The 23,579-nt window shown below is 41.9% G+C and overlaps 1 protein-coding gene across 1 annotated transcript in view; it reads left to right on the top strand.

The window, feature by feature from the left end:
* Positions 1-23,579, top strand: part of EIF2B3 (eukaryotic translation initiation factor 2B subunit gamma) — a 94,541-nt gene that overhangs the window by 3,331 nt on the left and 67,631 nt on the right. The window contains exons 4-5 of the mRNA XM_068691365.1: positions 15,909-16,068; positions 20,646-20,757. Of these exons, the coding sequence (XP_068547466.1) occupies positions 15,909-16,068; positions 20,646-20,757 (272 nt within the window). The remainder of the gene's footprint in view (positions 1-15,908; positions 16,069-20,645; positions 20,758-23,579) is intronic.

Below are 23,579 nucleotides of genomic sequence, written 5' to 3' on the forward strand. Positions count from 1 at the left end.
CCAGGCCTTACAGTTTTATTGTCTGTCCAGAGTGATCAGTCCAGCTGTCTAGTTATCCAGCTTTTATGGCAATCCAGGCTATTTTGCTTAGGGGAGGTCTGAGAGACCACAGCAAAGCGTGTGGGGGTAAGAAAATAGACTGTGTCTTTAGAGGAGGCAGTGTTGTGGTTTTTTGTTTAATTCCCCTCAGAAGAGGACTTAAAGATGATATGAGGCAACGTTCAAAACCACACAACTTTTCTTCAGTAAACTTGTGTGTGTGCCTGAGTGGCAGTAATTGCTTCTCTCTTTTATTCCACGCCTTGCTCCTCTGGCCAGAGAGGAACATAGCAGTCTCTTATTTGAAATTAGCCTGTATTAAGTTCTTGAACAGATTGCTGCATTGCGTGTTTTGGAGTCATTTCTCAAGTAAATGCATACCACTCGCATGCCTCTTACAGGATATGCCCTCTCCTGTGCGATAGAGGTGAGAGAACTAAGCAGCACGAGTAGCTGAAAAGCTGCAGAATGAGTTTCCCCAGTGAAAACAACTGCTGCTTGTGGCCATAGTTTGCTGGCAGGCTTTTTGCAGCCCATGCCAAAGGCCTGATGAGGAGTTTTAAACCGGTTGCTGAAACTTTTATTTGTCACAAATTGAGTTAATTGCCCACAGACAGAAGAGCGAGTATGCTCAATAAAAATGAGGTACCACGGCACAACCTGGACAACTCGCCGGTGTGCAGTGCAAGCGACGTGGAGTAATGCCAAGGTTATAAATGCCCTGTATGAAGTGTGTGTAAGGCTAGCAGAACTGCTGATCGCAAATCCTGAAATGTGGAGAAACGTGGGACCACTCTGAAGGCTGAAATCTCATGAGTTGCTGCCTTGTCTGGCCTTTGAGTTCTGAGCACTGCTGCTTGCTGGGCCTGCAGTAGCAGATCTTTTTGCAGTATTGCACCTTCATTAATAAAGTTTGATAGTGTAAAGATAAGGTGGCGAGATTAGATTTACAGACATGCATTCAGTAGCTCTGTAAGAACACACGTGTGCGAAGTCTGTACAGGCTGAGAGAAGGTGGATTTCGTTGTTTTATCCCTTTTGGTGCTGACATTTTTGGGGGCAGGTAAAACCGTCTTGGTGTGTGGTAACAAGCAGTTGACTCCAGCAGTCTCACTCTTTCCTGTTGCTCAGGAATTGCATGAGAGCACAGGAAACCTGATCAAGTTTTTTGGTTGCAGTTCACCCACTCTACACACAGAGGCTTTTTTGGACATCTTAACTTCCAGAGCTGATACAGTAGATGTGTGCTCTTTGCTCTACTGGAACTCTTCCTGTTATCTTTGGCTGTCTCAGCCTACACCGGATTGATGAGGTACCAGCTTCATTAGGTGTTTGATATTGATTACATTTCTGAATGTACCTTTTTCTTGGATCCTTCCCACAATAAAGATAATGTGCTGAACTTGATTCCTAAAGCCATTTTTTTTTTTAAAAGTAATGAACAACAGAGAACCTGGTTCAGTAAGTTCCGCTCATTGGGTTATTAGGCCTAGGTGTCAGACTGGCCTGTTCTTTACCAGGAGTTCTTTAACTGACTTGTGTCGTGGTGTTTTTTTGTTGGTGTTATTTTGAATTACTCAGTTCTGGTGTCTGAATAATGAACACCACTGATAAGTTTGTCTGCACAACTCTAGGACTGAGAACTGAGGATTAAAGAGATGAAGTAACTTTCCTAGGATAAGCAAAGAAATTCATAACAGCGCTGTAAGCTGGACATCTTTCTCAAATCTCTCATGGCTTTGTGTGCAAGGTCATCTTTCTTTCCTGTGTGCATATTGCGTGCTCAGTTTCCCCACCTTGAAGAGGCCAGCAGGACAGGAGGTTAAATACAAATTGAAACTGTGTGGAGGGGAGTTTCTCATGTATATTTAATGTGTTTCCTTTTATGTAAGGATATGACAACAGTTTGTTTACAATCATATCTTTTCATTGCTTTTCCTGTGGACAATCCTAGTGTTTCCTTAGGATGCCCTTGGCTTCAGAATCCTGCTACAGTAACTGTACCTGCTGGCAGCTTCCAGAGCTACTGTTTCAATTTCCTCTCTTTTTTTTGATACCTTTGATTTCACTGTCACTTTTATTTCCTTTACCCTTTAAGCTCCTAGTTTACTGCTAATCTTTTTCAGGACTGACAGTGGGTAGCCGTTTGAAATATGAAACTGATGGTAAAACTGTAAAGGCTTAATTATTTTCTTGTTTACATACTGGGTTGGAAATAGTGGTACACAATCTGTAGACGGACAGTTGATGGTACTATAGTAATGCTTTTGTCGAAACTGCAGTTTTACCACCATAGGGGTGTTTACAGGTCTCTGTCACCTCATAATCTATGCCAGTGGGAGAGCTTAAACGGGTTAAACAGAGAAACAAACCAGCTTTCCATGCCTCCGGGTTGGGATGAAAGATGGATGACCTTCCCTGGTCAGGAACAGGGAGCTCCCCTGTCCCGGGTGGGGGCCTTGGCGAAAGGGTGGTACCCAGGGAGATCTCATCTTCTGGAAGATGAGCCTGTGTAGCTGAGGAACTTACAGGAACATTGATTTCCATGTCTTCTCTAACTTCCATTTTTCTTTTGGTTGTTCACACATGCAGTTACACCAGAGTAATTCTGAGGTCATTTACATAGTGAAAACTTCACTACTCTCTGAGTTATTGCCTCACCCCCAACATGGAAGTGAGACAAATCCAGCAAGGCTTACAGGACACAGAAAGAGACAATACCATGGATGTCTTCTGCTGTGTGCCCATCAGGTTTTGTAAAGCTGTGTTAAGTACTGGAAAACACCCTTGATTTGATCATTTTGAGGGTAATGGAGAGCTATGTTGAACCAAGCAACTCTGGTAGATCTATTGTACAAGCAACAAATAAAGCAGTTGTATCCTTAGGTTCCAAATCTGTGCTTTCCTCTGTCTCTGAAAGGCAAATGTTGTAGTCTCCTGCTTTGGTTGGAGCCTTGTCTTAATCTGTTATTTGCATTAAAGAATATTCTTGACCTGTTAGTGAGTGCTTGAAATCAAAACTTGAGTTAACATAGGTGTAAAAGAAGCTATTTTTGTCTGAAATGGAAATCAACATCCCTCCTTCAGGAAGTAGGGTTTTCCACCTCTCTTACTCTTTTGTCAACACGCTGCTGTAAACTAAGAATGACGTTACAGGTGTGACAGCAGGTGCTCAGGTGTAATTTGATAACTTTCATCTTCCTGTTATTTGTTTTTATTTAGCATCCAAAGCTTGCTAACTGTCAGGAGCAGTGTGCTTGTGGGGGGGGCAGGGATGTCTCTGTAAAGAAGCATGGGTTTTGTGTGTGTTTTTTAATCATGTGTAATTGCTTTCTCTTCAGTAACTATCTCCAGTCCTCATTTCTGATTTTCATTGGTAGGCAATGCTGGCTGGAGCATTCAGATGAGTTCAATCTGAGTCATAGGGAAATTAGTAAAAGTCCTTATGGTTTCAGTGGTGTTACCTGATAGGCTTTCTACCAAGAGAAGAGATGCAAGTGCTGTCTGCTGCACGCAGTAGATGATGATGCAGTTTTATTTTGTAGGCAGCTCATCTTTCAGTTGTGATTTTTTTTGTAATTGGGGGCAGTAGACTGCCTTCTAAAAAGTTAACTTCTTTTGATGTCTCTTGACATTTTATGTAACGTAATCCCCTAGCTCTGTCAGGAAGGCTTCTCCTCTGTAGCTGGTGTTGGTGAACACACTTCTTTTTTCCAAGTCCTAATGTTAAGGGCTTCTGGTGTGTCCGTCAAGGCTTTTTTTTTTTGTGGAGCCATTCTCTCTAGAACATTGCTGTGTGAATTCTTCAGTCCAGTTTTAAGTCTCCATCTGTTTGGCTTCTTGAAAGGCTTCTCTCACAGTTCAGTAGACCTCCTTTGGATGATACGCAGGATGAGTATGAAAAATACATGGCTCATGGCCTGCAGCACACTAATAGTGTCAAGACTCTGGTTGGTGACACACAACTCAGGATTTTGGGGATTACTAATGAGAAATTCAACGAGGAGCCCAAAAATAAGTCATGACATCTCAGAATGAACTAGTTAAAATGAGATGATGGTGAGCAGCCACTGTGGTGGAGGAGGGAAAAGTAAATGCAAGAATAGAATGTATCAGGTAAGGTGTTCTGTGATAACAATGAGAAATTAATTTATTTAAGGCATAGGGAAGATTTTTGCCTGGAATACTGTGGAAGTGTGGAACTCAAAAGCATCAAACACTGAACAAACTAGAGAAGGAGATAAGGTATTCAAAGTGGAATATAATTGAGTTTAAAATGGCTGTGTGAGAAGGCTGAACATTGCGGGAAGGTTTTCGTCAATCAGAGCAGAATGGGATTATGGAACAGTCTGCCAGGGCGGGTAATCAAGACAAAAAAATCCCCCTGCTTTTATACTGGAATGAGAAGCTTTTTTTTCTTTTTGTTAAATAAACAAAGTAATGTGATACCTGGAATGGCAGGAGGCTAAACTCTGACTCAGAAAACCTTTTTGAGAACTCTATTTCTGTGACCTTCTGCTCGTAACATTCTTCAAACTGCTGCAGACCTTTCTGTGGCTTGCAGGTTACTGTTGACCAAAAAAAAAAAAAAAAGCGTGGGTTGTTGCTGTAGTTCACAGGTCAGTTCCTCTAAAACTTCGGCCTCTTTAATATTTGGCCTTTTTACTGGTCTGCCAAATTTTACCAGACCCACGCAGCAGCTGTCTGGTGCCGCTGCTCAGGCTGGGGCCTCTTCAGGCAGCAGGTTGGGAAACCTGGTTAAATCCTGAATGTTTCAAACTGTGGATTGGGTGTGCCTGGATCGAGCGTTTGTCTGCAGCGAGTCTATATTATTTTCATCTTCTGTTAAGCATTTTTCTCCCTCCTGTCACTCAGCTATGCTCCAGCCAATGATTAAAATGCGGTGTTCCAGCAGAGTAGCAGCAATGGAACAAGTTCACATTTTCCTTCCTTGATGAGTCCTTAGTTGTGTTAATGGAAGCCCTGACTAATATGCTGGGAACTAATCAGTGTGGCTTCTGCTACTGTCGCTGGTGAGTGCTTGCATGTGAAATGTTTCATCTCAGGTGGTCCACCTGGTTTTCTCAGCTTCAAAAAGGAAGATTTGAAAGTAATACAGCTCTTAAAAAGCAAAGCAAAACAAACCCGAAAAAGCTACCAAAAGAAGACGAAAAACCAACTTTCTTTGAACAAATAAACAAAGGCTGAAACTCCAGATTCTCCTGGTATGCGCATCTTTGGGAGCCATGTTGTGGAAAGTGTGATGTCACGGTGGTGGTCTGTATGCTGCTGAGGGTCACTGATCCGTGTAGTCTTGGACGGCATGGCTAAGCGCTTCACTTCCTCTGTTGAAAAATCTCCTTTCCAAACACATGATGTAAGTAAGCTCGCTGTAACGGCTGGAAGGTGGAATCTGAATCCTTTTGGTACGGCCAAGCAGAGCTTGGTGAGCGTGGAAAGAAAAACCTCAGTCCCCATAATATATAGTTATGCATTTTTTGTACTGTCAGTGGAAATTAAAAAAGAAACAAAAAAAAAAGGAATTAATCTCTCTCCCCGTGACTTAACTAACTATTCTGTTCATCTATTTCAAAATAGTAAAAAGAATTTCATCATTTTTTTTTCAGCAGGCTGGACAGAAAATGCTGTTTACTTGAGTGTCTCAAACACAAATAAAAGTTGCTCTCTTGATGCTTTTTTGATTCTCCCTTTCACAATGGCCTTAGCGCTGGGTGGGAAAAGCAGCTGAATCAGATGGCAGCTCGCTGGGTATGCAGCATCTTGTTCCCATTTCTACCTCTCTTTCAGTCAATGAGCGTGATTGAAAGCTACCACCACTGAAGTGCTAGGCAAAATTAATTATGGATTGCACGCCCAAGTCCCATTCCCAAAGCACAGCTGATTGTTTTAGTGGGGGAAAAAAAAATACAGCTATACTGGCAGGTGCTCAGGCTGGCAGTGTTGCTGGGGGGAATGATATAGCACAGCCTGACTGCGTGCTTGATGAATGGGTTCGGGCCTTTGCTCTGATCTTTATTTTTCCTGGCAGGATGAGAGTTAAAGGGTTCAACAGTTGTTGGGTTTTTGGGTGTTTTTTTTAAAGTTACTCAGCTTTAGAAGTATGTAGCTAATTAAATTAATTATTTTGCTGCCAGGGTTTACAATGGATTGGGGTTAAAACACCAGAAGTTTGAATGAGGCAATTAGCTCTGAAGGTTAGCATCAAGAGTGGTTATTAGGGCGTTTTCTGTTCTGCGCATTGTCAGCTAAGGAGGATGCCTGCCATTGTACACGCAGGCAGAAGAAAAAAGGCGAAGACCTTAGATGTTTTGCAAGAAGAGCTGCTGACAGGCCTGAGATGCCCCTCAGCTTTATTTGTTGCATCTCTCACTGCATGTCCTGTCCTCTAGGCCTGTGCTCCTTCTGTCGACCGATGCCTCCTGTTTCCCTGTGGAAGTTTGTTGGAATTTCTCCCGTATTGCAGTGTACGTCTTCAGTTAGACCCTACGTGGTTTCTGATGAATCACACAAACTCAGTGTGTTTTAGTTACAGGCACAGTAAGCTCTTTGCACGTGTGTATAACTGAAATAATTTCTTTAAAAGCATTCTGCTAAATATCTTTCCCTGTTCTGTATGAGCTGCTACCACTAGTTCTTGTTTTGTGGCAGTAAATAGAAGTCAGTGTTCTTTTTTCGTAAATCATCCTTCATTTTCCACTATTTAAAGTATATACAGTCTTGTGTAAATAATTCACTGTGCTATGTGTTGAAGGAAAATTATAGCTAGAGTATACATAGTGCCAAACGCCAGTGTGCACTTTTTAATGCTTTTCTTTGTCTTCATGTGCCCATTAGAGATGGACACACGAAGGCAAATGGTTCTTCATTATCAACTCATCAGGCATAGGAAGCCTTTTATATTGGTAAGTCATACTCAGGTTTATAGTTTTCAGGAGCTGTTCTGTGATGAATAATCAAAGAAATGCTGAGTCCCTGGGAAATGGATTTGTGCATCTTATGTCCAAAGAGAGAATAAGGTGTTATTATACAGTGGGGAGTCTGTATCCTTCAGCTGCTGTCTTTCCTTGGTGCTGTCAGAGGAAAAGCCAAATCCCCTCCATGTCTGAGCCCTGAAGACACAAACTGTGCCCCGTGCCTGGATGGGGGCATGAAGACATCGCCTTGGACTCCAAAGAGAGAGTGAGATGTGTTGGGCTCTGGTTGGTGTTCCTCGGTGCTGGTCTTGTGTTGAATGTTAGTCACCATCTGGTCTGGTGCTCTTATTTTTGTCTTATTTCCACTCTCCTTGGCTCATCCCCATGAGAAGGCAGCTCCAGCTTCAGGTAGGGTGATACCTCCAAGGAGACATTCACTTACCATTTACACACTTATCTGGAAGTCATTCCTTCCTTATTGTCTGCAGCCTTTTTCCTTTGTTTTGAGCCTGGATGATTTTGAGTTGTGTGGAATCATTCTGGAGAGGTTTGGGATCTTACCAGCCCTTCCCTCATAAAAGCATGGAGCCTTTCATGGCAGCTGTGGGCTCTACATCTGTCGCAGTTACTCTGTTGAAGGTGACATTCATTAGTGAGTACTCATCCCTGGGAAGACAAAATGGAATTGTTTAGATCAAACACAATTTCACGTGTTAACCCAAGTGTGTAGTTCCAGTTATTGGCAAGTGTGGAAGGGAAGAGATGCCAAATGTCAACCCATTGAGTCACAGTCAGAGGGCTTTTTCCTGTGTCTGTTTTTGCAGCCTGGTACAGTAGTGTAATCTTGATAACAGGAGCAATACCTCCTTCCCCAGAGGCTGTCGCTTTGGCAGAAAAAAAAAAGCTCAGCACTGTTTATGTTGTTGAAAGCCATGGTGAAGATCGGTGGACTTGTAGGATGCCTAGAACTTGATTCTGCATTTTTGTCATCTTATGTTAACTGGGAAACCCATGTAAGTTAAGTAGGTTTTCTTCTTTTTTTTTTTTTTTTCTTTCTGAAAAGGGAATAACAATCATGTATTCAGACTTTCTTGAAGCAAGTTTAGGCATTCTTCTGTAATAGAACTTCTGTTAGCTCCTTTGGGAAGGTGGTTGAAATTCTGGATGCTAAAAGTGGAGATTTTCAAGTTTTCATAATGTGTTTCTCACACCAGGTGCTGCAGACCCATAATTGCAGAGGTGCTAGAGGAGAAAATGGCATTGGATAGGAGGTTTTATAGAAATCTAGGATTCAAAGCATAGCATTTTTACATAACATTCTGTGACTAGTTTTTTATGGGAAAAAAAGAAAGCGTTTCAACAAAGCTAAAAAGATCTCACTGCATGTGGACGTTCAGTTCTGTGCAGGCTGGAAGGAGTGACAGTGCCATTGAGCTGGGTTTCAAAGGGGCTGGTTCTGCTGAGCCTGTGTTTTGCGAAGCAGATTAGCATTTGGGTTTTCTCTTAGAGCAGACTGGACGCTGAGTGTTGTGTACTGAGTTGGCTTGGCTGTGGAAAGAGCGTTTTGTACCATTTTTAATATCATGCTGATACTAGCCATGGGATGGCAGAATGATTCCTGAGGACGTGTGCTGTATGTGTCTTGGTTTTCATTTGTAATCTGGTTTTGAGACTGCAGAGATCTGTTTTGATCCCCTAGTCTATAAAGGACTTTGCACACCATAAGTAGGGCTGTTAGCCCCAAAACGTATGGATGACTTAGTGCGTTTCTGAAAGATAGCAAGCCTTCATTCACAGCTTCTTGTTGCTGAAGAGTCTATTACACTCCTTGGTAACCTATTCCAGATGGCATTTATTGTCACTCTTAAAACACCCTTCCTTTTAGTTCCAAGCTGGACGCTGCTTTCGAGCCCTTAAACCAGCCGTGCCTGCTTCTTGTTGTGCTGCCGGGATCTTCTGCTGCTTAGGTAACTGCGGGCTGTGGGCAAGGGCTGTCTTTCTCCTCAATAAGTTGAGCCAGTTGAGCTCCATTAGGACTACTTTTTATTATTATTGTTTGGATGACTACAGCACCTGACTGCCTAAGGCTCTGCTTGCATTAAGTGTTAAGCCTGGGCTTGAGCTCTGGGCTTTGGCAGCAAGCCTGCTGCGCCGCTGCTGTGGAGCTTGGAGCCCGGCTGCGGCGTTCTCCTTGCTGTTCATGGGAGGCAGAGTCCAAGAGCAGCCGTGCAGCGGGTCTGACAGTGCCGCCGTCCAGGTAGTGCTGGAAACCTTCCTTCCAGGAACAGGAGTGACGAGGAGAGCACCATTAGTTTTGGAAGTTCTGCCTGTGAAGAAGGGATCTGTTGGTGCAGCAGATTGAGGAGAGAATCCGGCTTGCCAGGCTCACCCTTCATGAACTGGAAGGCCTGGGTTATGGGATGCTTCCCTGAGCTTTAGCACATGTGGTTCTCATGAGTGGCAGAGCACATATTCTGGATGCCTTGCTTTTGGTGGCAGAAAGCAGTTTCTTCTGTGCCATGCTTAGAATTTGGACATAAACACAGGAGGTGATGGTTGGCTTCAGACAAATGAGGGATTATAAAGAGCAGTTTGTGTGCCAGTGTCTGAACTCTGGTGTCCCAGCACACTGATTGCCTGGCGGCTGTCAATTTTCTGTAGGTGTAGCAGTAGCAGGCTTCTCACAAAAGATCTTAATGCCAAATGCTCTGGTAGCTTGCAGGTGAATGCAGAACATGTCTTGGGTTAGAGGTTAGCCTGGCAGAGCATAAACCTACCTCTCCTGGGAAACACAAGTAAGTGACAGAGAACATCCTCTGTTGTTCTAAGGCAGAAGATTTGGGAAATGAACAGGGATGAAAGAGGCAGGCTGTTAAAAAGCAGGTAAACAAATCCTGCTTTGTGTGACAGAAAAAGGGCGACTGGTGGAAAGGATGGTGTGGTTGCAGGTGGGAGCTGGAAAAATGATTTTGGGAGTTGTGTGTGAGTAGCAAAAAATTGTAACAGTTGGAACCAGAAGGGAAGATGGATTGCAAAGCTTGTGTCTAGAACAGAAGGTTTACTGTTCCCTAAGTGTCCCTGCTTTGAAAACTTTCTTAATTAGAGATGAACACAAGTTCATGAGCTTAACTTGTGCTTTTAGTTGCTGATAACTGTAAATTACCCTCTTCCACCCCACGTGTCAGTTTCAGCAATAGGTAAGGAGACTTCCTCCTGGGAGGAGACAGGATGCCTTCAGGGCTTGAATATCTTTCCTGTTCCTAGCTTATATATATGTAAATTAAAAAAATATTGATTTTGGATGGCAGCTCTTGAGATAGAGAGATAACGTAAAATGGTGTTTTTGTTGTAGGATCCCATCAGATACAGCGCGCTGGATGAGCCGTGTGATAGGACTGGGGTGAAGGCTCCTCCCCAGCTCCTGGCATCTTTCTTCCAGCTTTCCTTGGGAAGATAAACAGTGATGCTGACAGGTTGTGTGTGTGAAGGCATTCACATTGCCTTTAGGTATCCTCACCTGATGAATTTGGGGCCATCCAAGAAATGAGAAGAGACTCCCTTGGCTCCTGCATTAGACTTATCTGTTGGTTTTTTGGTTGGTTGGTTTATGTTGTGTGTTGTTTTTTGGTTTTGATTTTTTTGGTGTGTGTTTTAGGTCTCTTCCACTTTACTACTTTCTTTAAAAAAATAATTAAAAAATCCTTCCTTTTGCTGCTGGATTTCAGACTGAAGGACACTGTGCTTCCCCTGCCCTAGATCCTTAGGGTTATGAAGGTGCAAGCCTACAGCAAGCCTGCTGGGTAAACACACAGCAGGTAAATGCTTCGTGTGTGCTAACAAAGCACTAAATCATGCTTTTCTTCTGAATCTTGCTATCAAGGACATTACAAAAGCAGAGTGGGAATTCCCAGCCAAAGGCGGTCATTTCAGTTGGTGGTTAACAAGATCCTCCAGACATCAAAAAAAAAAGAACAACAAAAAAAAAAAGAGGTTCCCTGCTCCAGTTACATCAACAGCCATAGAGCTTCAAAGAGGTCACAGGTGTGGAAATTGGAGGACTCTTCATGGAAGCTGAGATAAAAAGGGGTTCTCTAAAGGCTTGGATGTAAGTTTTTTTCTGATCTGAAGAGTGGTGAGTAATGCGATTGCTGGGAGGTACCTCTGGCTTGGCCTGGAGCATGCGAGCAAGCAGGCAGAATGTTTGCCCACAGCCAAACTGTTCTTCCCCTTTCCACTCTTTAGAATAATAAAAGTATTACGCACAAACCCCGCTGTTAATGCAACATATGGGTGAAGTTCCAGGCTATTGTGTTTAAAACTCTCAGTCCTAATTCCAGCAGTAATTATAACTTGTTCCTCTCCCCCTTGTTGTATGGTGAGCGCCACAGGAAGTGATGCAAAGTTCCCTGTTTGTGCATGTGTTAACTTCGGCTGAGCAGAGGGACAAAGTCTATCTCATCTCTTGATTTTTCTCCTTTTCCTGTCCAAGCCTCAGCTGTAATGCTGCGCCGCTGGAAACTTTGAGCATTTCACCTCAATGTTGTGCCTGTCTTGGGGTCTGTTAGAAGCTGGTTCTGCTCGTGGATACGTTGCCTCTCTTGTGTTTATAATGCAATCTGACATTTGTTTTCCTCTAACTCTTGAGGCTGATTTTGTTCAAATTAGAGATTTCCTTGCAACACATGTTTTCTCATTTTTCTAGTCTGCAGTTTTTGAGGCCCTCAGCAGTTTAGGCTACAAGGTCCTGCCCTTGTCTATACTTGACAGAAAAGGCATAGTGAATACCATTAAAAAGTCAGCGTTTGCTGCCAGCTATCTGTGGTAACCTTGATATCTCCTGTTTGAACAGAAGGGATCTAGCAGTCGTTGCTGAATATAAAAGAGTTTTTAGCGTTGCCTTTGTACGCAGGGTGTGAGAAAGTCCAAGGCTTTTTATTTATGCTGGTATATTACACCATATAATTGCCTCCATCTTTTGATCTATGGTATGAATTAGTTCCATTGAAAACATGTTTTCTATTTTTAAATTGGCTGTCTTGAACTGAGCTCTTGAAACATTCTGCTTTTTGGTTTTGTTTTTGTTTTTAGATGTTCCATATTGTGCTGGGCTTAGCGTAATTGTTGACATGTTGGGTTTGAGTTCTTTCTCTCTGCAGCTTTTCTGTTTTATATATGAGTCCCTTGATGTTTTCTGTTAGCGTTGCATGTAGCCAGGCTGAGCATGCAAGTTATCTCACCTCGCAGCTCTGGAGCACGTGTCTGACGGTGCAGCGCTGTTACCCAGGGAGGCAGAGCTGAGACCTGGAGCTTGGAGCGATTCCGTCCTTGGCCGAGCAGTGGGTGTTCAGCAGAGGCTCAGCTGGAAGCCCAGGGCTCCCACGGCGGTCAGCAGGGGCGGTGAAACGCCTCCGCAGAGCTCACAGCGTGGGTGGGATGAACTCACCTCCGCAGTAGCTCCTTTCTCTCCCTCGATGAGAAGCTGAGTCTGAATTCCAAACTGAATGCGTAAATCCCAAATCTGAGGTTCAGTGGGGTTACTGAGGCCAGGGTGACTTCCAGGACAGTGGCACATTCTCCTCCTATTTCCTGTGGCTGTTCTGATGCCCACAAAAAGCGTGATGCCAGCGTGCTGGAGCTGCTATCCCTAGACCTGAGCAGTATTGCAGCATTTCCTTGCGTTCCCCATCCCACAGATTCCTTGCTGTTCCCTCCTATTCCACTTGCCTGGTATTTCCACGTGCTCTGCATGGCAGCTACTGCAGAAGAGCCCTGCTTTGTGATGAGGGCTCCTCTCTGCCATGGAAGCAGCAAACAAAATAGCACACATGGACCTCAACAGAGCTGGAAAATGACAAATTTCAAGCATTTGTTTCGTGCCCTATCCGTTAGATGGTCCTCCTTGATTTAGGACCCCCGCCTTGCCCTCCCCGCAGCTGGAAGGAGCGCTGAGCGTGCTGTTTGTAAAGACGTGTGCGTGCGTTTTGCTTCCTTTGCAGTGGTTCTGCTCGGGGTGTGGACTCGCTGGGTTTTTTAATCACTTCATGTTGATTCTTATCGTGTGTTTGTATAATAGTTTGGGGTTGATGTAATCATTGTTACATGTATTTCATTAAGAGGTGTGCGTGTGTGTGTGTGTACTTAGGTGTTTGCATAATTCATGAAGTCAAGTATGTTCACATATCCCTTGTTAGCACAGGAGTGCATGCAGTGAGCGCCTACCCCTTTGTATCGGTGGCTCCTTGGGAAGGTGCCCTGTATTTATATGGTATGTATAGAAGTATATACTTTAAAAAACCCACAAGTCCTACCATTTATTTTCTTTCTTCTACACCCACCCTAAAAAAGTAAAGAAAAACACACACTCCTGCGTGGGTTCTAGGATGGTTTATTTTTTCATTCAGCCATTAGTTTATTCGTTCAGGAGTTGTACACTGGAAAAAAAAGTGCATCCATTAGACAGTGAGGGCTTTATTTATGAGGGTGGTGGTGTTTCAAAGGGGAGGCTGTCAAGTCCCAAAAGAGCCTTTCATGGTGTATTCTCAGCGTGCTTCTGAGGCCACTGCTCTGCTCATCAGGAGGAGAGGCAGAAATGTGGGCTTTACAGAGCAACTGTGTGTTTCACTGGTCCCTGTGCTCACTGACGTTTATTTACATATTGGGAGAGTAAATGGGTAGAACAGATGGCAACCAGACATTTGGTGGTTCTGTTCCCGTATGCTCCTCAGGGGTCTTGCATTCAGTTTTTGCAAAAAGCTTGTCCTATAGCGAGGAGAAAAAAACCAGGAGCCTGTTCACGGCTAGGAAAGGCTGGTTGGGATTTTGCTGCAGTGACAGATTCAAGCATTTAGCAACACGTGAAATAATTACCAGGTTTATTTTACAAGTCCAGCTAATAGCTCCTTAAGATAAGGCCATCGGTGTGTCTGTCTCTTTTGTTGTTGTTGCTGTTTTCACCATTAGAGTGAATGCATTTAGATGCCAAGTCAGAGATCTATTCCTTCTACAAACTGGGTTTGCAAAGTACAGGTCTCTTTATGTGGGTCCTGGATACATCTTGGCTTTTTCTGCAAGTACTTTAACTCATTGGTGCTCATATAAAAATGGAATTCCTGAAAAACTTGCAGGCTTTTTCAGGGCATTTAATATGTATTTCTTCACTCTGCACAGTTTTGAAATGGAAGACTGACTTCCATACCAAGTTGATTTTTTTCTTCGTTTCTTTGTACACGCTGGAATGTCGGTGCAGATCTGTTCCAGAGTGCGAGGCAGCTTGCGTTAGTGGTTTGTTGTTTTTTTTCCCAACGTGCACATGTTGTTTGTTTTAGAGAAGTGTTAATTAAAGCACTTCTCCTGGGCAAAACCGTAATATAAAATACACACTCTGAAAATACGTTAAAAGGGGAGATGCAACGTAGGTTTTGGACGTGTAAAATATCTTAACCTGCACATTGTTCCCTCCAGTAAAGCAACCAGGTGTTTCTCTGTAAAGTGGGGAGAAATCAGATGAGGACTGAAGAGCTTGACCTTTTGTGCAGCGTGCCAGGTCAACGGTGCTAATAGTTGGTGACATGGTGAATTCCACTGACTTATTGGTAAACACGTGGAAGGGCCTAGCACTTGTAGCAGACCCTGACAAATACAGTAAATACCAGGCCTTGGTTATTTTTACCTGCGTTGTGGAATCTCCTGATATTTGATTAAAATCTGTAAAGCGAACCCTTTTTTGTAATAAGAGGTCAATGCTGAGCTATTGCTTTTTGAACCAAGACACTTTCAAAGTAAAAGTAGAATTCTTGATCCTCCATGAGAAAAGCAACTCAGATTTTACCAAGTCTTTTCTAACATCCTTCTTATTAAATAATGTCTTTAAAAAAAAAAAGACAAAACTAGAAGCCATGTTCCTCTTTGCAAGGAGGTTTACCATAGGAAATGGTAGCACAGGATGTGGAAATGTTAAATGTCAAGAAAGAAACAGTCTTCTTGAGACATATCTAGAAGGCTGATTATTAACAAAAATACAGCTGAAACTTGCTAGTTATTTGTAGGCCACACAGTTGAGATATTATGTTAGGATTAATTTCAATGAAGCTAATTACCAAACTAGTAGATTCTTGGCAGTACACTCTACAACCCACAGGAAATGCAGAAAATTGTTTCAAAGCGAGCGTTTTTAGCCAGACTGTATTGGAAGTGTGCATGGTTAATGAAGCTGATGTGTCTCCCTCGCTATGTGACCACATTTCTGTGATACGTGCAGCAGTTCCCTTATTTACTTTGTAAGGCCCTTTGGAATCCTGCGAGATCAAAATTAAATAAAAGCCTGTTATTAAACAGAACCTAACTTCCTTTTTTTTTTTTTTTTTTTAATATGGGGTATTGCTGGTTTTAGGAAATGTATTTCTAAACTTAGCCCACCATCGTTGCGCAATTACTGAGTAAATCACATCCTAGATACTCTTTGATTTTTTTTTTCCTGATAAAATAACATAGTTTAAATATCTTTTCCAGTGATTTGTAGTCAGATGCTAAGTCAGCTAAAAAGACTTCTTCAGAAGGATTTCTTTTCTACTTCATTATATAACTGAAAGTAGCTATCGTAAATACTGCAGAATTTCATGGCAGTCTTGAAAGCCATGGCTTCTGTGTCCCAGTTCCTTCCATTAAGAGCAGATGATGGCAATTTAGATGATCACATATTCTTTATGACCCAGAGCTAAATAAGCATTAATCAAATAACTAATTCAGTAACAGCAGGACTCAAGCAATGTGAACTGGTAAAAGCCAGTAACTATTTCTGGCAGAGTATGGCAGACCCCAAGCTTTTTTTTAAAAAAAAAATAAAAAAGTTATGGGTATATTTATTGCTAAGTCATCAAATGTTAATCCGTATGTGGTCATTTGTATTTCTGAAGGGTTTATTTTTTTCTTTGACAGACTGATGTGTTAGTATTGAGCTGCGATCTGATCACAGATGTCGATTTATATAAAGTTGTGGATCTCTTCCGGACACACGATGCTACTCTGTCCATGTTGATGAAGAAAACTCATGAGCCTGCAGAAGTGGTACCAGGACAGAAAGGGAAAAAAAAGCCAGGTATGTAGATGGGAATATTTATTTATTTATAAACATTAGTGAAACCACCATCATGTGAAATGTGTGTATATATATATATCATATATGTATAATTATCAATCAGAAAGTGAAAGAAACAAAAAGGTACAGATGCTCTGTTTTTCCTCACATTCCCTGGTGGGGGTGTGACTTGCTTTTTTCCAGCTCAGAATTAAGTATTAGACTCGTGTAATCGTGCAGGCTCCGATCCAAAGCTCACAAGAGTTAAGGGAAAAGCTCCAGGTGACTGCAGTGAGTTTTGGATCAATCCCTAAATTTTTGTTACATATGAACATTAAAACCGCTACTTTTTTTCAAGGGCACTCAGCATCAGTCAGATTGTAGCTGGGAATTTCACAATTGGCTGTCGGACCTGATTTAGATGGATAACAAATACTTCTAGAAATTCTTCCCTCTTGTGCTGTGTACTGAATTAGCCTTCTGAGATCACATCCAGAAGCCTTTCAGTAGGCAAAACTCCCACTGATTTCAAGGATTTGGTTAGATGCTTATCTTGTCCTTCTTACTATAATATCTTAGTGCTTTGTGATCTTTAATGTATCTATTCTCACAACACTGCTGTAAGGCAGGGCAGAGCTATTATCCCCACTTTACTTCTTTGCTAAGTACTAAATGCCATGCAGTTGCTCCCATACCATGCCTCTCATTTTATTTTAATGGTATCTGTTAAATTGCTGAAGCTTGATTATTGCCAGCTTAGTGGGTCCTGGTCTCTGATTAAAGCTCAGAGGCATTACAGCAATACGAATAAGAAAGCATAGCTTCAAACTGTTTGAGAGGAGTGAAACTCAAGCCAACGGTTGGACTACGTGTGTGTCTGAAAGTGGAGGAAATGTGTTTTTAAAAGAAAGCTGCTTAGACAAAGATTTTCTGGAGCAAAGAATAAGGTTAACAGGACCGAAAGCATTTTGCACTTACTTTTGTACAGCTCTAAACCTCCCTGTTTTTGAAAAGGCAATCCAAGTGATAATGGCACATAAAGCATTGTCAAGAGCATTACTATGGCCACGAAGATGAGCATTCAGAAGTTAGAGATGGATGGATTTATGGTTAAACATCATAGCATAGAACATAAGCTCTGAACACGTACGGTGGGGGCAATGAGGTACACAAGGACAAACAAGACTTTGAAGACTTAACAAGTGTGTAAACACCCCAGGTTGTGCATGCATTCTTAATTTGCTTGTGAGCAAATCCTTTTTCTGTGGCCCAGTGTTCTTTCACAAGCAGCGAAAGAACCCTATTCAGACCAGTTTTCAGAACTCCTTTCTCCCCTTCTAGCCCGACTTGCAGAGTCCTCAATTTTATGCTTTTCTTGAGAGCTATGCACCGTTGAGAGCTCTTACTTTTAAATATATTTTTTTTAAAGTTGCAAAACCACAACAGATCAAGCTCTTCTTTTGGGATCAGTCATGACAGCATGGCTGTGGAGCATCATGGCTGGTGTGTCTTGCTTGTACCTCTTGATGATACAGAAGACCTTAGATGTCACCTGCTATTTGATCAGTTCTAGGAGCTGAGCCATCAAAACAACCTTTCCTTAAGAATAAAACCTGCCAAATTTTTTGCAGCAAAAATAGAAGTCTTGAACAATTACGTGAAGCTGCAGTTCTTCAAAGATTTGTAGTGGAGCGAGATAGTAAAAAGTACACTCTTGAGACACAACTCAGCAGCCCTTGCTGAATGGCTTGTTTCTTCTCCAAAGAACTGGAACACCAGAGCTTTTCAAGGGAAGGGCCACCCAACTGTTTAAGCTCAGGCTGGCCACTTTTTCTTCTTTAGCCTTAGAAGCCGCTGAGCTGTTTTCTCTGAAGTTTTCCCAGTGTTGCTCTTAAAGCAGGCACCTAGCATTAGAAATTTTCTACCAGTTAAAATTTGAGAAAGCTTGCAAGCGACTGAAGACAAGACGTTAACAAGGAGTGTGTCAGGCAGCTTTTCGTAGTAGGTGGCTCTATTGGCTCCTTCTCTAATTCATGGCACGTACACGGCTCTGTACACACTTGCACTGTGCTGTTGGAAGCGTTATTACTAGGACATGGATCCCGAGTCCTGACAAGCCACTAAATATATCTGGGGCTTTATTTATTGTCTATCTTTTCTTACAAATTCATTAATTTTTGAGAAGGAACAGCAAGACTTACCTCCCATGGCTCATAGTGTCTGATGCAAAGTCATTTCTTTTAGAATATCATTAATCATTCAGAAACTGTGATACAACGAACAGTTTTTTAATTAGTATGAATTGCTGTATTAATCAGCCATTGATTCATACTGATGATTTTCTGAAATACTTGACATAATTCAGTTGGAAGTCACAGGGTGAAGTCCATAGGCTTCTGTACTTAGAGGATCAACTGTTGGTGATAACTATCTCATTGGTTTTTGAAATTGATTAAGAAGAGGCATGGCAATAAAAAAAATAGAGTAGAGAGCTGGTGAATGGTACTAACCCAGATAAAGAAAGCGTGTCAGGAATTCAGGCACCCAGAGTGGAGCCATGTGCTTAAAGGTGATGTGCAAGGGATTGGGGTGAAAAAGTGTCTGTCTGAACCTTTCTGTGTATAAAGAAAAGCAGAAAAGATGGGGATGGTGACTCTTCTGCTTGTTTTTCTTGTCTTGAAAGCAGCAGGCATGTCATCACTGGTATTCCCTGTGTTTGCCAGAAGACCTCTTGGTGGTCTTGCAGGCTGCATCGTGTGAATTCTCTCCCCTTAATTGAGAGGGTGGGGATACTGAATCTTTAACAAAGGTGTCTTTTTCCCAAGTGTCAATTAATTATGCTTGATTAAAGAGCGTTTTAGAAAATCTGACTGGAAATTATTTCTTTTCCCTACTGAATTGCTCAACTCCCATTCTCTTGCGATGTGGTTTCTTTAGGTCATCAAAGCTCTCGGAACTGATGGGATGTAATTTCTGGGGTAATTAATAAATTACAATAGCTGTGTCAAGTCCTTATTTACATGTATCTATTATGAGGAGGCAAAATGCATCCCGTATTCTATTTTCATATGCTAAACCATTTTTTAGTTAATATCACTGCAGGATTAACACTTCTCTTATACTTTCCTCACAGAGGAAATTGATTTTATTCATTGATTTTAATTTATTCATTGATTTTAATCATAACTTTTTTTTTTAATTATGAAAGTAAAGCTGCTTGTTGCCTATGTAGAAATGCAGGGGAAAACTTCCCTTCATCTGGCATCTGCTCCAAACCAACTGGTGCTCTCTAGCAAAGTGAGCTTTATCCTGATGGTACTTGATTTGTCAGCCTTACATGTCCAGGCCTATTTTTGTATTTCTTTGCTGTATGATTAATTTCTGAGAAGAGGGTTTGCCTGATCACTTGGATCAAAGGCTGCCAGTAGGAGAGCTTTGAACAGCTGTGTAGATTTGACTTTATTTTGATAGTGGCTATTACTATGGTAACTCTGAAGGAATAAATATGAAGAAAATAAGGTACAGGGCTGAACTGGGGAAAATGGGGTTAAAAATGCAGTTTGGCTGTGAAAAGATCTTAAAGAATTAACTACTTGTTGAACGTGCTGTTACTTCTATGTGGTTAAAGGCTTAGAATCTAGGAGGTTTAAATCTGAAAATTTGGCCCAAAATAAAAGTATTTAGTGGGAGAAAAGTTTATTGTTTTTTGTTTTTTTTTTTTTGCTAGAACTGTAGCATGGCATTCTTGTACAGCCTGTGTTCGTGTAAAAAGCCATTTATGGATGCCACCGGAGTTGTGTTACATACTAAGTGAGAGTCAGCTGCCACCACTGTATTCAGAAGGTGTAAAAACCTGTTCACAAATAAGTGATTTATATTTCAGTAGACCAAAGTCACTGTTGATGTGCTGTCACTGATTGCAGCAGATGGGAGTTGCCATAATAATATATGGGACTGTTAAGTATTCACTTGCTTGGCAGTTTTATGAACAGATAGTTGAAAGAAGTTAACCCACCCAGAAGCGTCAGTGGCAGAAGTCTCAGAATCTATACCTTTATGTTTGTGTGTGATCTAATATTTCTATTGCTCTCTGTATCTGTCTGAAATGGGAGATCAGCTGCAAAGTAGTTATGTCTTAACTCTCTTAACTCTCCAGACTGCCTGATTCTAATGTGGAGTGATTTATGATGAGGAAGAAGCAGCTGGATTTTGGAGAGCTCTCTGCTTGCAGTTGAGGGGGAGAGAGAGAGAAGGAAAGCACTCTTAGCATGGCTTATGATGGAGTGTTACATGCTGGGACCTGTAGTTGGCACCTTCATAAAAAGGATGCAAAAAGCTGCAGGGACAGTGTTTCAAATACATGTGTATCAGCTACCCTGACTGAAAAGCAGTCCACAAATATTATGTAAAAAAAGTATTTAAAAAAATAAGTAAATATTGTGTGTTTTTTTTTAGCTTCATTGAAAAATCATTGATTTACAGGGTCAGTGTGAAACCTAGTATTTTATATTTCAGGGCTTGGTGGTGGTCCCATTTGTCTTCCCAGCATACATTAAGACAGGGTTATATAATTTTATTTTTTTTATTTTTAACTTCAGTGGAGCAGCGTGACTTCATTGGAGTGGATGATACAGGAAAAAGATTGCTCTTCATGGCTAATGAAGCTGACCTGGATGAAGAACTTGTCATTAAAAGATCCATCCTTCAGAAGTAAGCGTATGAGTCCTTGTAATAGAAACTGCACTTGGAATGGGGGGAAAATAATGGTGGAGTAGGAGTGATGGTTAAAGACAGGAAAGAGAATGAATGGGTGGAAAGGTAACTCTCCATGAAATGAAGCCAGTGTCAGTGTAGTTCAGATACAACTTAGATTCAGATATTCGGAAGTGGTAGGCCTAGGTCCATGAATGAAACTCCAGTCATACTGTATCTGAGAAAAGCTCTTAGGATTTCATACACTCTGTGCGTATAAGGCACAAAACCCTAGCTGTGTTTCCTAGATGAAAGACATTAATAAGAAAAAATGTATTATATCCACCATTAAATTGCACTGAGGATGTGGATGAATATATTAAATATGCCAGACATAGCTGAGCTTTCCATGCAGCATAATCCATCTGCTTTAGTAGAAGAATGAAGGATGGTTTGTTGTTCTGTATGCTCTTCTGTGAAGTGACTTCAGTTTTCTAAGATGCGTATTGTCTGACATCTTCTGTGGAAGCTCTGCTGGCTCCTTCAGAGAGCAGCCTTTGTAGTCTGTCCCAGGCTGACAGTCAGGCTGTCACCTCTGTGAGGTTAGACACCTGCGGGGCAGCCATCTGAGAGCTGGGAAATTCGTCCATGTGGACCCTGTAAGTCAAGGATGAGGACATCTGGGGTCTGCTCCCAGATAATCCCTCTGTGAAAATGCCTCTGCTGTAGGCCACGTGAAATATCTGAGCTTTAACAATCCTCTGCTAGTTGTAATCTTTCCTCGAACATCCTGCTACCAGATGCGAGGGAGGTGCTGTATGCCTGCGGAAAGATGACTTGTCCTCTGCCAAAGTTGAAGGATTACCCTAAATGATGGTGGCCAAAAGCAAGCCATATTAACTGCTGTGATGGAAAGAGCCTGTCCCAGGGTGTCGCCACTGTCTCTCCTTTCTTTTTTTCTTTTTTTTTACTTGGTTATGGCACGGACGGAGCTGCAGGCGTGCGTTCTGTCCATATGCAGCATTTACCAGCATAATATGGGAAATAGAGCACTGGTTGCATTCTGTGGTTTTGAGCGAACAAAGGCTAATATGTCTATTTTGAGCTAAGGAGGAATATTTTATCTACTGTTAGTGATGGGCTTGTCTTTATGGCTTGCGCTAGCGGGGAGCTACGATATAACAACTTCAAAATTGCTGTAACATATGTGAGCTTATTTGACCTCCGATTTTACAGGTTCATCTAACCAGAGGTTTCTCATTCCTGTTACCCTATAGCTAAATTAATCAAGCTTTATCCTCCGGGCCAAACTTTGCCTTCAGGAACACCTGTTCAGTTACATTGTCTTCAGCAGACCTTCCTGAATGTAACTGTTTGGGAACTGGTAAATGTGGTGTTGGTAATACACAGATGGGGCAAAATATGTGTCTCCCAGCTTTGAGAGCTGTGCATATGTAAATATAAAGTGTTAATTACCTTCCAAGTAAAGCCTACAGCTGACAGTCTAGGAGCAGAAAGAGAGAAGATCTGGTAAGTTTATTTATTACTAAAAAAAAGACATTTTCAAGTGTAGTCATACACTGTAAACATTCTCAGGTGGAGCATACAAGTAGCCAAGACTGATTTCATTTTGAGATTCAAAGGATAACACCTCAAACAGCCTGGCAGTTTGAAGTATCAGGCTGAGGATTTGGGCCAGTATCTGCTTGGGTGAGGCTCTGGTGTTGCTGTTCTCCGAAGCTGCCTGCTGTGGACGCTGGTGCACGCTCTGTTTTACAGCTGCCATCTTGGAGAAGCTGTGAGGGAAGAAACAAACTATATGGAAATTGTCAAATATTTTCATATGAGGCAATTCCAGGGTAGCAACAACTGTGGGAGCTCTAGGAAGACAAAGTGTTGGCAGCTGATGAAGTTCTAACCACTGCGTTGTCTAGACCTGCTCAAGCCCCGACTTTCTCATGTGAGAAACAAAAGCAATGCTTAAAACTATCTTTGAAGTCTTTTTTTATACATCATAGTAAAGCGAGAAAAAAAGGAGCAAGCCCAATCTCGTTTTTCTTCGTGGATCACTTGAAGTGACTGACTTTCAGCTACCATGTTGGCTGTTTCTTGATCTCTGGACTTTGTTTTAATGAAATAGCAGGCGTTGTGGCAAGATGGGAGAATTTCCAGTACACTCATTTGTTCCTCTGCAAAATACAATAGACATCTTGAGGGTGTTGCTTTTGTTTGTTTTGCTTTTAATGGGCCCTTTGAAGGGTTATGGTGGTCTTGTTACATGAACTCTAGAACTCTTTCAGTGCTTGGTTTGCTTTTCAGATCCTTTTCATTTTCTTTTTTTTCCCCCAACCCCTCCTGCTTTTAAGGAGGGGGTGGAAATGGGGACAGGGAGGGAGTGGTGGAGAGAATGTGAAGAGGGAAGATGAGCTTTTCACTAGAGCTAAGAATCTTGTTACTGCTAAAAATCTAGATCCCCTATAGAAATGGTTCAAAGAACCTTTGGCTTCCCCTTCTCTCAGGAGGGAAGTTCTGTTGACAAAACACGCGAAGCTGTAGAATGCAAATTTAACTCCTTGAAGAAAAACCTTTTTCCTGACCTTTGCCTTTTTCCTATCATTGGATTTCACACTCTTCGCTTTCCTGCCATAAAGGAGCAGCTGGTGGGGAGGGACAGGGGAAAATACACATTCTCCTGAGTACCTATTGAGCATTAAATGTTTGTTTGCTCTTGACTCAAGTATTTTTGTAATAATGAAAAGTGTTACAGAAAGAAACATTTTAATAGGATTTCTACCTTCATGGTGTACGCAGCTCTTTTTCTCAGCTTGGTTGAAATTTCT

This window comes from Anas acuta, chromosome 8 (assembly GCF_963932015.1).
Source record: "Anas acuta chromosome 8, bAnaAcu1.1, whole genome shotgun sequence".
Taxonomy (NCBI): Eukaryota; Metazoa; Chordata; class Aves; order Anseriformes; family Anatidae; genus Anas; species Anas acuta.